General features: G+C 32.0%; 1 protein-coding gene across 3 annotated transcripts in view; it reads right to left on the bottom strand.

Moving 5' to 3' along the window:
* The window catches only part of SCAF11 (SR-related CTD associated factor 11), an 89444-nt gene that overhangs the window by 38959 nt on the left and 35379 nt on the right, over positions 1-15106 (bottom strand). For 2 of the 3 annotated variants that reach the window (XM_043886328.1, XM_043886337.1), the window contains exons 3-5: positions 13849-13930; positions 11485-11642; positions 2134-2211 (exon numbers count right to left, since the gene is read on the bottom strand). In XM_043886328.1, coding sequence (XP_043742263.1) covers positions 2134-2211; positions 11485-11642; positions 13849-13909 — 297 coding nt within the window. In that variant the 5' untranslated portion in view covers positions 13910-13930. Of the gene's footprint in view, positions 1-2133; positions 2212-6174; positions 6344-11484; positions 11643-13848; positions 13931-15106 lie in introns of those variants that run through there. The other variant, XM_043886347.1, reaches the window with a different exon arrangement.

Genomic DNA, 15106 nt, shown 5'->3' with positions numbered 1-15106 from the left:
GACCCCATAGACGGCAGCCCACCAGGCTCCCCCATCCTTGGGATTCTCCAGGCAAGAACACTGGAGTGGGTTGCCATTTCCTTCTCCAATGCATGAAAGTGAAAAGTGAAAGTGAAGTTGCTCAGTCGTGTCCGACTCTTAGCAACCCCATGGACTGCAGCCCACCAGGCTCCTCCATCCATGGGATTTTCCAGGCAAGAGTACTGGAGTGGGGTGCCATTGCCCTCTCCAGACATATACTATTAAGCATGTGAAAATGTGGCTGGTTTAAAATGAGATGTAAGTGTAAAATATATACTAGATTTCAACGAAAACAACAGGAGATAAAATCCTTCAGTAACAATTCTAAAATACTACATGTTGAAATAATATATTGTTAGATGAAACAAAATATAAAAATTCATTTTAACTGTTTCTTTTTGTTCTTTTAATGTGGCTACTAAAATGTTTATAGAGTGGTTTGTATTGATAGTATATTTCTACTGGCAGAACAGGTCTAGATGACAGACAGCCTGAGGTCTACAAAGAGGTAATGAAACGGAATGAATTTAAGACATTGTGCAGAAAGAAGAAGCAAAAATAATGAAAAGAGAAAAAAATGGAAAACTTCCAGAGGCTTTTGATCTGGATGACTGGGATTACAGTACCATAAACTGAGGTTGGCAGAGGGGTTGGGAATGAGATGAGTTTGGGCTTTGTTAATGTTTAGATTCCTTTGGTATTCTAGATAGAGATGTCCAACAATTGATTGAAAATATAAGCAACTATGCATGTCTCATTCGAGTTTAATTGTAAAGGGAAAAGGATAAGAAAGATTCAAAAGAAGTAAAAGGGCAAAGAAGGATATTAAGAGTATATAGATAATAGCACATACGATAAAAAATACATTTTAAGTTTAACAAAATTAGCACTATCCCAAACTTTTAAGTAACATTCAACTCCTATTAAAGAAAACACACATTTTATTCCAAGCAACAGAACAAAATTTTACCGAGTATCTTTGGAGGCCAATTCATGCAACATTTTATATATATACACACACACACACACACACATATACACGCACACACACGCACATAGTCTAGAAAAACAGAGAACACATCTTTCAGAGAAATTATGCTTTATAATTTTAATTATAATATCACATATATATATAATGTTTTATCTTTTGTTGAAAATATATACTAATCTGCATAATGTCCAGAGTTACACAGTTAAAACATGATGATCTTTTACATATGTCATTTTATTTGAATTGCAGTCTCATTTGTACCTTATGTCACTGAGACTCATCTGGAGAAAATAATCAAAACAAATTATAAACACCTACAATAGGAATATTTAATGTTTAAATAGTTTTACATTGCTTACATACCCCTTTCTACTCACAAAGATAGCAACCAGTCTTGCTGCTACTTGGGAAGTTTGTCTTTCCCATAATGGCATCATTTATACATATCATATATTTTCATTTTTACAATACCATTCCTGATTTATCAGCAATAATGTCAAGAAATCTCTTTCCCACACATTTCACTTTACTTACTACTTACTCTCTTCACTTTTTATTCATCAATTTAGGAATATTATTTCTATTTCTTTCTTCTTTTTTTGGTAAGCCAAAAATAAATGTGAATACAAATCATATCATGGTTCATAATCAAAGAACATCAGTGTGATGTGTGCATCTCAAGACTGTGATCAGGATTAAGCATTACAATAAAACTATTTAACAAAAGAAAAGTTAGCTGCCCATAACAACTGTAAAACTGTGAGAAGTCTTTCTCATCCTTCTCAAGATTTTAATAAACTCCCCTATTTTTCTCCAATTAAACCATTTCCTTCAAGTACCAGCACTTAAGAACAAAGACACCATTTTATATTTAATTTTACTTGTTTAATCTTCTCAACATTATATGCTTTTCATGAAAACATAATTTCCGGGTACTTTGGACATTTTTGTGGGGGTTTGTGGGGGGTTGTCTCTGAATCTAATATCCTGTTCATTTTTTTAATGGAGATTAAACACATTAAACTTAGTTAATTCACAAATACATTCAAATATCTATTAAAGCAAAATCATCTCAATTAAATTTACACAGTTCATTCTGCAAAATAAACTCTAAGCCTTACCTTAACACAACCTTCTGATACACTGAATTTAAACACCGCCTGAAAAGGTTTCCGGTCAATAGGACATGAAGGCAGTGTCTGAAAAATCATTAACAAATTATAACTTTACAAATGTCTCTTTAAAATAGGTCAAAATTAAACTATAACATTTATGGTAAGTTTTTCACTGGAATAGGAAACAACAGAAAAACAATTTTTTCTTCTTTCAAAGATAAAGATGAAACACTTTCCATCTGTGTCATGTCACAAATAAATACCATAATTTTAAAAATTTCAAACATTTACTGAGCATCTATTGTATGCTAAATAAGTGGAATACAATGAACAAGACAAAGATCACTGTTATCAAGATAATACCTATTAAGACCTGCTGCCCAGTTGAGAACTACAGCTACAATGAAAGGAATCTGGGCTGAAATCATTAGTTCTGTGATCCAAAGCACTTGAGAAGTTCTAAATAAGCTGTAGAAGGAATGGCTTGGACAGGTCCCTCACAGATTTTAATATTCTATGACAATATTTCCCCCCAAATGAATCTTGAAAAAGCAGCTGCACCAGCAATTTAAAAGGAAAAAAAAAGTAGATATGAAGAAAAGGAAAGATTTCTCCACTCCTCCCTCAGTCACATAGGTACCCTTTCCAGAAGTAGTTTCTTACATGTATCAACGTTTATACATAACACGTGTTATCTTTTAAATATAAAATTCAGATGCTGAACCTAATGTTGTATTTCTCTTTATTACCTATCTACCGATCTTAGATTGGCTCATATTACTATTTCACAGCTGCCCCATTCTTAATATGTATGTCATAACAGTTTCGATTTATATCTCCTTTTATATAAGTTGAAAATATTTTCATACTTAAGGGCTCTTAAAAGATATTCTTCTTTAAACCGTCTATTCATGCCTTTTGCCTAACTCTTTTTTATTAGTTTGCTGTTCTTTTACAAACTGCATTAGGCTTTCTTTACAGATTAAGAAAAACTGTCCTCTGCCCACTCTGTAATTCTAAATCTTTATTTTGACACAAGTATTACTTCCTGTACTTTCAAAATTAATATGCATCAACTCTTAATTAACAGTTTCTCTGGTAGTATTATTAAATGTTTGTATAGGGAAAGGTTTATATTATTTAAATATTTTAAGATTAAAGTATGTCATCTACTAGGGTAAAAGGGAACACTCTGCAGTCTATGAAGACCATACTAAAAGGTGATATTTTAATACCTATGGTTATAAAAGTAAATCAGGATTCTAACAACTTAATAGTAATAGTCTAAAAGAAAAGACAGTAATCAGGTTTTGATAAATAATCCTATATTCCCAGGTAGAAAAATGTGATTTTTGCTTTTCTGGACTTTGGCACAAACCAAGATAAACCAAGTGCAAGCAGAACAGAATGTGTGTGGCCCTTGATCATATAATACATTTTCACAAAAGCTTGTGAGTTACTTTGGGAGCAGCTAAAACAAACTGAATTACTTTTTACTACCCTGCTAAAAAGTGATTTTTCTTTTCCTAAGTAGGGAGGCCTTGATCAAATGCTTTACACTGTATCTGAATTAGGAAATGTGACCTTCCTTACTATATTAAATCGGTTCAGATTTGTAGAACCCACCTCAGCTTACTTCCAAGTACCATGGATTTAGGATGCTATTACTTTCCCCTCAGAAAAATTTGACCTTAAAAAACTTTACTACAAGGAGCAACAAAGCTGTCCATACCTTTTAAATAATGCATTGCAAATAGCAATTCTAGTTCAAAGAACTCAGCATCATAACTATGTGACTGTTGTTTATATTAGAATTTACTGCATAAAATGCCTTAGCCTAGAAGCTGTATTAACACATTTATAACTCAAAAGAATACTCTAACATGGAAACCTTCAAGTACTTACTTTTACTGAAGTTTCAAAATGCATTTTCTATTTTAAAGGTAAATTTAGATAAGTATTCATTAAATACATAAAATAATAATAAATTTTGTTTCCTTCATTTAAAAAAAAAACTATTAAAATAGATGTGTAAGGGCTCTGGATTTACTATTTTCATATTCTGCCCTGTCTACGCATGCGTGTGCTTAGGAGCTCAGTCACATCCGATTCTTTGTGACCCCACGGACTGTAGCCCGACAGACTTCTCTGTCCATAGGATTTTTCCAGGCAAGAATACTGGAGTGGGCTGCCATTTCCTCATGTTTAATGTTAAGCAAATTACATAGCCTTTCTACGTCTCTTTTGTGAAAATAGGGATAATAATAATCTCTGAGGTTTCTGCAGGAATTAATGGCATACACTAAGTATTATGTAAAGTCTTCCGAACGTCAACTGGCTTTATAGCACTAATAGTAAAAAAGCTTGGTTCACTAATGAAAACTCACAATATGATGTACATATACATGTAAGAGACACGAATTGTTAATGATGTTTTAATTGGACTTTTCAAAGTTCATGACATATATGGACATTAAACTATTTTTATACCTATTTCGATATAAACTAACACTACAATCCAAAAAGTCACTGTGTTAAAGGAATTTAAATATCAGATATATGTCAGATACACCAAGCCTTTCTAAAACCCTGAAATTATGCAATCTCATTTTCTTTATTAAATTTCCTCTGTTGACATCAGTTAAATGGCACTCTTTCCTTTACCATGTTCAAAGTATCAGAGTTCTAACCTGAGTCATTCCATTTTGATCTCTTACAGATAATAAAGAATTCTGAGAAAGATTTTGGTTTTGTTTTTTTCCATAGCATAATTGTCATGGATATGTGTAAGGTTTCATGTGAAGAAAGGGTTTCACTATTTAAAAAACAAAAAGAAAAAAAACAGAAATACAAAAGTAGTAGTTGAAAAACTACTGCTATATAATAAGATAATCTGTTTATACTTTTATTTCCTAAAGATAATCTAGTTAACATTAGAAAATAAATTAATAGATTTTCTTTGGCTCAGGCTTAGCCATTAGAAAATTTTTTTTTTTTTTTTTAGAAAAATTTCTTAAAAACAGGTTATCCTCCCCAGATTTAAAAAAAAAAAAAAAAAAGAGAAAATAAGCTATCTAAAATAGACAAAATATCTTTTGCTATGGCTACTGAGAAATCATGACATCTATTTCTGACCTTAAAGCAGTTTAGCAAAGCGCTTCAAAGGGGAAACAGAAAATTCAGTTATCCTGAGTTAAGTCTTCACAGCATACTTCAGTAAATAGTGATTAAAGAAGAATTAAATGAAAAAAAAACTGAAACAGATTTTTTAAAATTAAGTGGATCTTTAATTTTTCCTTCAATGTAAACTCTAAGAAAAGTATAAGAGTACCTTATACTAGCATATGCTAAAGCTCAAAAACACCATCATTAATAGACACTAAAGCATAAAATTATATACCTATGATGATCAAATAGCTTTAACAGGGAAAAAAAGGTTTTAAATAATGGTTTGCATTGGCCTAACTTTAAAGCATTCCTGAGGATTCTTCATCCTCATAATCCAGCAGATATCCATTCAGAAAATCTCAAAGATATTCTAATCTTGAGTTTGTGTCACTAAAATAACTAATTTAGTTTTTAAGTTGTGTCGTTTTAAAAATTCACATTTTAAACTAATGGAATTTTAAAATACACTTAATTCTGCTTTAAAATGTATTTTTAGTTCTGAAGAAAATTATCCCAAATTTTACAACAAAAATAAATACACTTTGGTTATTCACCATTTTGAGTCCTTATATATATATATATATATGTGTGTGTATATATATATATATGTGCTCTTTCACCTATTTTAACTGACAATGACTTTTAGCAATTTTTAAGTGTCTAATTTAATTAGTTTCACAGCAAACTAATAGAATATAATTCAACTTTGTGATACAGCTAGAAAATGAACAGAATTTGATCACTACTTTACAATGTAACGTGTATTAAAAGAACAGAGCATACATTTTACTGTGAATGCTCTCTAGTAAAGTTTTATCAGTTAAGGAAGCAATTTCAATAGAAAAAAATAATCTTCCTAATGATTTCAGTAAAACATACCCTAGTATTCTGAAGCGTTGTAAATTCCCAGCTCAGACAAACCCATATTTAAATGTAAGAACAGGAAACCTTCCTTATTTGGGAATTCAGGATTCTTGATTTCTAATATTTCTTGCTTCCTGCTGCTGCTCTATCCTCAATCACAAAGGCTGCCTACCGATAGCCCCTCCTAGAGAGAGAGAAGCAAGTGTTAAAGGTAAGTGCTTAAAGACTAAATCTCAGTTCCTATGCTTTAGGTAGGTTTGTCTGTCCATGGGAATCTCTAAAACATCAATCTCTCTTACTGATAAATAGAGCACATTATATAAAACTCCAGTTCAAAATCAACAAAAGTGATTTAGGAATTACACTATCACAGGTTGATGCTTATTTTCAAAGTCATTCACCAGGACCTATCCTTTCGCCTTGATGGTCCCAAGATACGTAGTCTGGACCCCTAATGAAAATGCTCACTTGTAGTCAGCCTACATATACGCTATCACATTTAACCAGTTCTTTCAAGACAGTCCTTGTCAATGCATATTAATGAAACTATGGTTCTTTATAACCCACTTTCAGGAATGTATCCCTACAAGACAAATGGCTGTCAGTGATAAAATTAACAGCAAGAAAACAGTTTAACTACTCAAAAGAAACTTTTTCATTTTCTTAAAGATGTATTACAACAGTTGGATAGAATTACTTTTAATCTTTTTTTCTTTTATTTTAACATTTAATAGTTAAGACTTTCTTTTTCTAGCATGGAAAGAGAAAATCCCATAAACTATCTATATAAATCATTTTACAAATTCTGACATTTAAAATTAAGACTATAAAGAAATATACATCCAACCGATAATGAAAATCTATTATATATATATATATGCTTTAGATAATGAGCATTCACAATATAAACATATTCTTTTTCTATCAAAGGTTATACCAAAGAATTAACCTACAGAGTGAGAACAACTGAGAATTTGGAATAATCAGTCACAAATTCAAGTTCTGGAGATGTCAGAACTAGCAACCCCTCTAATCTACTTTAAGGATGAAGATAGACAGCCCTGAATCACCTACTGCATAAGTTGCAATAATCAAATGAATTAATGTATTTAACAATGCTTTATAAAGATAAGGACTAATGGTAGTGCTCCACAGATATGTTTAAATTACTGTTCACTGAGAACTATATAACAGATTTGGTTTAGTTCAGGAGTAAAGAAAGATTAAATTTTAGCAAAAACTGTTGGGAAAATCCAGGCAATAAAACTTTGCTGAATTATGTTACCGAACAATAGTCTAATCATTAGAATGATACATAAATTTTTCTACCCACTGCTTAACGGAACATCTGTATAAAACACATCAGGAGTCAAGATATAAGTCAACTAGTCATATTTTGATTTTTTTGGTATTATTAATTCAAAAATATACTCCTCACCTGTCTGCATTGAACACTGTTGTCTGACTTCTTCAAGAACCATATATCACCACAGTAAGACTCTTCATTTCTAGTCTCATGAGAGAAAACATACCCTTGCCAATTGTCAAATTTTTATTTCATTAACCTTACTTTCTCAAACTGAAGCTGTCAGCAAGTTGAGGGAGGATAATTTGTTTATAGTAGGAAAGGTAATCACATTTAAAAGTTACTTTAAAAATACAGGGAATATTTACATTACTTAAAAGTGAAAAGAACCCCAGTGGATAACAAGAACCTCCTAATCAGACATATTGCATATTCCTTTAAATAGAGTTTAAAAAAAAAAAAACACCTTAAACACTTCAAACATGAAATGTTTCCAAGTCCTCAAACTTAAACCTTTTAAGGGTCAAAATTTTAACCACTTCTTGACAACCTGTCAAACCATACATCTTATTTTCTTAACATGTATATGTGAGTGTGTGTAGCTTACCCTAGTGTCTATTGAGGATCATAATTATGATTGGCTGTGAATACTATAACCATGTGTCAAACTACTCTAGCCTTCACCTTTCTAATTATCTACTTTAAAATGTGCAAACTGAGACAATCAAGATTAAACTTATGTGTAAACTAAATGTCCTCAATATGTTTAGACTGCATTTTTGCTCACAGTAAAAATACTTAACTTTCTAAGTAGCTGATAAAGTTTAATGTATTAGTTCTATACATATTTCATCAGGTCAAAGGTCTCCTTTAGTCCCAGATTCTCAGTTCTAATATTGATGCTTTAAAATAGCAAGAATTTCAACTTTCTTAAAGTGCCAATTACTATGTCTTTGTTTAGATTTAATATTCTATTTCAAAATCATCATTTTTATTTTATAAACCAACAGGTTTACCATCTCTTGAGATCCTTGAAATTAAACATAGAGTAACGTAGACATGTTTAATTTCAATTTATCCTAGTGTCCCTAATGGGAAGCCATTAGGCTCTGGGCCATGAAGATCATCATTTCCATGAATCTTTCTGCCCTAGGTAAAGTAAATGCTATGAAATATCCAGCAACTAAATTCAGTTACTTACTCACTTTAAAATCCTCATACAGCTTTTGTTTTAAATAAACACAGAATCAAAATTTTAGTGCTTAAAGAAATTCAAACTAATAGTGACTTTGGATATAGGTATTTTAAGAACACGAGAAATTCCAGGAGTGTGTCCAAAATAAATATACTAGACTATTATGTACTTTACTTGTCTCTTACAGAGAATTGCTTCAATGCCTAAAATATTATGGTGACAGTAAATAAATGAGTTCTTCTTGGTTCTTGATAACTATTCCAAATCATATTTTAGTGAATCTTGAGTACAAATCTCAGATACTTCAGCAGAACTTCTGAAAGAGAAGACTAGGAAGATGACCCTGAATACATTTTGTACTTTTTTCTTATTATGTAGATTTCCAATCACTGTAAATCTCACTTTTGATTTCTAACTTCCTACTAGAAGTGAACATTAATAAAATTTAAAACTATGGGTCAATTTTTAAAAAGTATTTTTATTTTAGGCTATCTCTTGAAGTATTTAGAAACAAATTAAGAGTTCAGGATCCTTGCCCTGAATAACAAATAACCATTAACACAGTAATTTAAATGAAAGAATATACATTAAAGCCTTATTAGCACAAGCCTGGCCAGTAACAGAGACTGAATATGGACACTTATTGCTAAAACTGAAATCCAAAGTAAACTACATGCCTCTCTTTTAAGAACAGAAGGAGGCTGAGGAAAATGAGAAGAGAGATCTTAATAACTAATGGTCATGAATAACTACAGCAGTGAATATGAAACGTTTCTATTTGTCAAAGCGCTTACATACCTCAAACATATCTAATTTTTTATCATACCAATAAAAAATTCAAACTGAAAATTTAGTTCAAATCCTAAGTGATTTTGTTAACCAATATTCATTTATTATTTATAATGAACATTTTATTAGAAGACTGTGCTCTTGTTACTGCTCAACTTAAATGGCTTATTTAACTGATGTATGCTATTCCCATTATGGACAATGAAATAATTCAAAATACTCTGTTTATTCTCTACTTCCAAAGTTAACTACTTTTGTTTAAACAATATCCCAATTCCCCCACTCTCTAACACAATTAATGGTAATACAGCAGGTAAGTATTTTCTTTTTAAAGAAAAAAAGTAACACAAAACAAGAAAGACATTACATGAGAGAAAAGTGCTGATTGCAACATTATGTATGTAATCAAGTATTTTCAACCTAAAAATATTCAGCAAGAGTTAAAAAAGACAAGTTTAGCACTATCTAGTAGAGTTGAATATGTACCTCGTAGTACCACTTTAAGATTCACACTCTAGAGAAACCTGAACTTGCACACCATGATAAAGCTAATGGTTGTATCAAAAATACATGTAGTGTAATGAAGGAGGTGAATCAAGTCTATTTTATATATTCTCATCTCCAGAGAAAAACACACACTCAAATCACGGTTGCTGAACCTATTATGTGGTCACTGCATACAATCTTACAAAAAGCATCAAATTGAAGACTTCTGCCCATCTAGTAACTGTTTCTCTACTGGAAGCAAAAAATGCTTCTATTTTTAAGATATCTAATCACAGAGCAAACCATGGTGCACTAAATTTAACACAGATGAAATCATTAGTTGGGTGGCAGAGAAAAATACGCATTCTCATTTCATTAGTAAACACTCCTGCAAACACACAGGAGTGTTCAGAATTATACTAAATAATTAAACTCAAAAGATTTTGTCCCGAAATACATTTTCACCTATCCTGAGTCCTTTCTCGCCAAAGACCAGTTTAGACTTTTATCTAATTAGAACTGTTTCAAGTATGCTATTATGAATTCAAATGGTATAACAAATCTTTTTTTCCTCCTCCCAGAACTTGGCCATAGTCAGTACAGTTATGTTCCCTTTTCCACACTATTAATGAAATATAGGTAAGCCACAGAACTGTGAAAACCCCAATTATGCAAAAGGCAATTAATTCTAATGTGCTTAAGGACAACAAACAATTTGAATGCAGCTAATACTAAAAATATTTTTAAGATTTATTTCCTTTACTAACTTTTACACACTGACAAATTACTAACTCAAAAAATATAACATGATCTGTGTGACAAGTTTTCATTTCACAATTCACAACAACAGGGCTCATAATGAATACTCACTGTACAGTAGTATGATCTACTTGGCACAAACTGTATCAACATAATACATTAAAAGTCTCAAATTTTTCTATTTCTCAATCATTTACTATCTATGAAGACCTCAATATATCTCTAACTTTGAAAATAGTTCATAATACGGGAATTAGAAAATGCAGTTATAAATTTATTTCTGCCTCTTAAGCTATGAGACCTTGGCCAAGTTATAGAACACAGAATCCAAGTTTCCTCATCTGTAAAATGTAAAGACACTGCTACATCTGTTCTGGTTATCCCACAAGGCTGATATAGGGAAGAAATTTAACAATCTATATAAAAATTCTCTGAAAAATATAAAACACAAAGCAGAGAGAAAGCATTATTAGTAGTAAGCAGATATAATCACAAGAGGGTCAAGTACACTGAAGATGAATTACTGTGTTTCTACCAGAAAAAAATACCTAATCTATTTTCCAATAATTTTTTTAGGTATGCATTTATAATTTTGTATTACAAAAGCACAAAAAGCTGAATATATAAAGTTTAGAAGAGAATAGTCAACAAAATTGGAGCAATACAGAGACATTCGTCCTAAGTGGAAAAAAACACATTACTGTGAAATAATTTATGAAAGGCAGTCTTTAGGTAGAATGAAATCATGCTAGGGAATTAAAATACAATAATATTTAATACTTAGACTCACCTCTGCCCATTTAAGAATACAGGTCAAGCAGAAGACATGATTACAGCTTTCTGGAAAACCAATTTCCTTCTCTAACAGGCAACTGAGACATATTGGACATCTATCAGCTTCACTGTACAGCACACTAGTGGCAGCAGTATTATCTTTGTTTTCTTCACCTATAAAGTAAAGCAGTCACATATGCTTTCAATTTCTCCAGATCAAATGACTTATGTTTCTGGTAGTATGATGGACTTCATTACTCTAGAGGGCCCTCCTTCTACAAAGCAATTAGATCTTAGATGCACTTTAAGAAACAAACTCCTTGAGCACAAAACCTCCAATGTTTACTAATTTAAATTTAAGGAGGAGTGAAAAGAATTTTTCATGAATTTAATTTTAAAACAATAATCATACAGTTCAAATATTTAAAAATTTTAAAAAGGTTATAGTAACAAATCTCCCAAGCAAATCCACCTCTATGTATTCAGTTCTACCCAGTGCAACAAGTAACAACTGTTAAGCTTGTTCTGTGTTCTTCCAAAGACATAATGGAATGTACAGACAAGCAAATCCTAATACATATTCTTTTAAACCTCCTTCTTCAGACAAATGCTAGAATACTATACACACCAGTTTGAGTTTTTTGTTGTTGTTGTTTCAATCTAAAGATGGGACAACCACTTGTTTTCAAACAATGAAAAACTTGTTTCTCACTTTTAATAGTATTATCAGTAAGATAAGTTCTTAAAAATGGAATTCTAGACCAATGTGTCTGTACATCTGTAATCTGAATAGATAATGCCAAAAATTATACTCCTTAGGGTTTTTAACTCATTTAAAACACCTACCAGCAATGTAACCAACACACAGGAAGTAAGCAGTGCTTGCTCAAAAGTGAAAGAAACTCCAAGATATGACATAAAATAAAACAAAAATAAAGAAACAGTCAGCTGAAATGTGACCAGTATATGCCAAGCAAATGGAAAAGCTGAGATCACCCTGAGAACACATGTTCATACTAGTGTTTAGATCTAGAGACTAACCTTTAGGGCCAACCCAGGTAGGGAAACTGACCCTGGGAGATTCCCCTTTTAAGCCAAGACCCTCAAATGGGGTTTTATAAAGTGGTTCCAGCATGGGTTCAGAAAAAAACAAATACATATAAATCCTCTGAATGATAACATCCCTAATTTAGGCCCTCAGGATTCCACACCTCATAATCAAACATCACCAAGCCAAAGAAAATAAGCTGACTTGAGATTTATTTTTATATTTTACATACTATATTCATTATAAATTTATTTAGATATCCACTGGCTTCAAACATTAGAACTTTCAAAGACTACACTATTGTTGTTTAGTTGCCAAGTTGTGTCTGCCTCTTTGCGACCCCATGGACTGCAGCACATCAGGTTTCCCTGTCCTTTGCTATCTCTTAGAGTTTGCTAAACAGTAGATTAGACCCAGAAGAAAAAAATATCTGTGAACTAGAAGAACTGAAGAAACTACCCAGACTGTAAGAGACAGAAAAGGAGATGTAATCTGTGAAAGAAGGTTGGAAAATGAGGTCAGAACAAAGTCTAACACATTAACTGAGGTTCAGAAGAAGAGAGTAAAGGGCAGGCAATAGTTAAAGTAGTAATGGCTGAGAATGATAAACAAAAAATACAATCCAACAGATAAAAGGCACACAAGGTATACTAAATAGGAGAAAAGAAAATAATCCATGTTTAGAAACAATGTTGCCAAACTGTACAACATCAAAGATGTAAACAGTATCTTAAAACCAAAAAGAGGAAAAAGACAGATCATCTACAAGGGAATGACAATTAACTTGAAGGGACATTTCTTGACAGCTAGTAACAAAAACTAGAAAATAGCCCAAAGGGGGGAAAGAAAAACCAAAAAATCAAACTTCAGAGTGCTAAGAGACAAAATAAGTAATTATCAATCCAGAATTGTATCATCATTCTTTGAAAAGCTTAGAAGAGGATAAAATTTAAAAACACTGAAGCATTTACCACCAATAGACTTTCACTAAAGGAACTCTTAAGATTTTTTTTTTTCCCAGAAAGAAGAAAGGGAATGGAAAAAAAAAGAAGATGACAACAATGATAAAAACAAATGAATGACCAAAAAAAGTCATTCTGAAATCAGCAGGGAGCAAAAATTTAAGAATAAAAAGAGTTCAATGAAGTAAAAACCATGATTGATTGCAAACAAGACATGAGAAGAGCCAAAAAAAAAAAGTGTGCACTTCTTATTTAGGCAGCTATTTCAGAGTTTAAGAACAACGAAAATTTGTAAACAAAAAGTATGTACTAACAGTTTGGAAACACGAAGTTTTGCTTTCAACACAAAGCTTTATAAAAATTAAGTTACCTTGCATATCTTCATAGTCCTGATCGCCCACATTTAGGGTATATATAGTTTTCTTCTTCATTTCTCCTTGAAAAAGGATTTCCTACAGGATGAATGATAACAGAGAATTTTTATGTTTGCCTTGTACACATAATATACATAATTAATTCATTTAAATCCCAGACTCTAAGAAATTATTTTACACATAAAAGAATAAAATATGAATCAAGTCAGTAAATTTTCTGGATAATCCAGTATACTTTTATACTCCCTGCCACCAAGCACAGTCTTTCTGAAAGGAGAAGCCTTATACATGTATTAAGTAACAAAGACTCATGATAAATTTTGTGGTACAGACATGAATAAAACTGGAGCTTAGAGAAAAAGAGATCAGTTTGGACTGGAGTTTTTATTGAAGTTGATAGGTTATGTATTTTAAGAAGCTTAAACACATTTAAGCGGCAACACAGAATGAACGAATAAAATGGCTTATAGGTGGGCCAATCTGACAACTAAGAGTAAGTGATAAAAGTGTAACCGTGTGTATACACTGAGGAGGGATGGGCATGTAAGCCAAGAAGTTCATTTGAAAGATTACAGTGAAGGTAACAAGAGCAATATAAATCAAGCTGAGCTAGATTACAGATGGATCTCTAGTGACTTAGAGGTTTAGATTCAATCTTATAGATTCCTCTGAAGATTGACATGATGTAAGCAATATACACGAATCTTCTAAAAGAACGATCTGCAAAACACAGAATGGATTATAGAGGGAGAGATCAGAAGCAGGGAAGCTTGCATAGTTAGAGTAACTGGCTGTGAAATGAACAGAGAAGCAAGAGGTTAAAGAGCTGACGTATTTCCAACATTTGGTACCTACAAAAATACAGGGAGAGAGTAAAAGATTACTTTGACCTAGAGAACTAGGAAAATGGTGATTATAAGAGACAAAATGAGAAACAGTAAAGAAAATTAATTTGTTAGTTAAGGGGAACAAACTTATGAGGTAAAATTATTTTTTAAGTCAACTCTTAGAATTCTAGGGCTTCCCAGGCGGCTCAGTGGTAAAAGAATCCGACTGCAATGCAAGAGACTCAGGAGACTCCAGTTTGATCCCTGGGTTGGGAAGATCCCTGGAGGAGAAAATGCAAACCCACAAGTATTCCTGCCTGGAAAATTCTATGGCAGGCTACAGTCCATGGGGTCACAAACAGCTGGACCCAACCGAGCACACATGCACACTTTAGAATTCTTTCTTGAATTATTGCAAGACAAGCAA

This window comes from Cervus elaphus, chromosome 3, assembly GCF_910594005.1.
Source record: "Cervus elaphus chromosome 3, mCerEla1.1, whole genome shotgun sequence".
Classification (NCBI taxonomy): domain Eukaryota; kingdom Metazoa; phylum Chordata; class Mammalia; order Artiodactyla; family Cervidae; genus Cervus; species Cervus elaphus.
The sequence above is the reverse complement of the archived record's forward strand: the minus strand, read 5'-3'. Positions and strand labels throughout refer to the sequence as shown.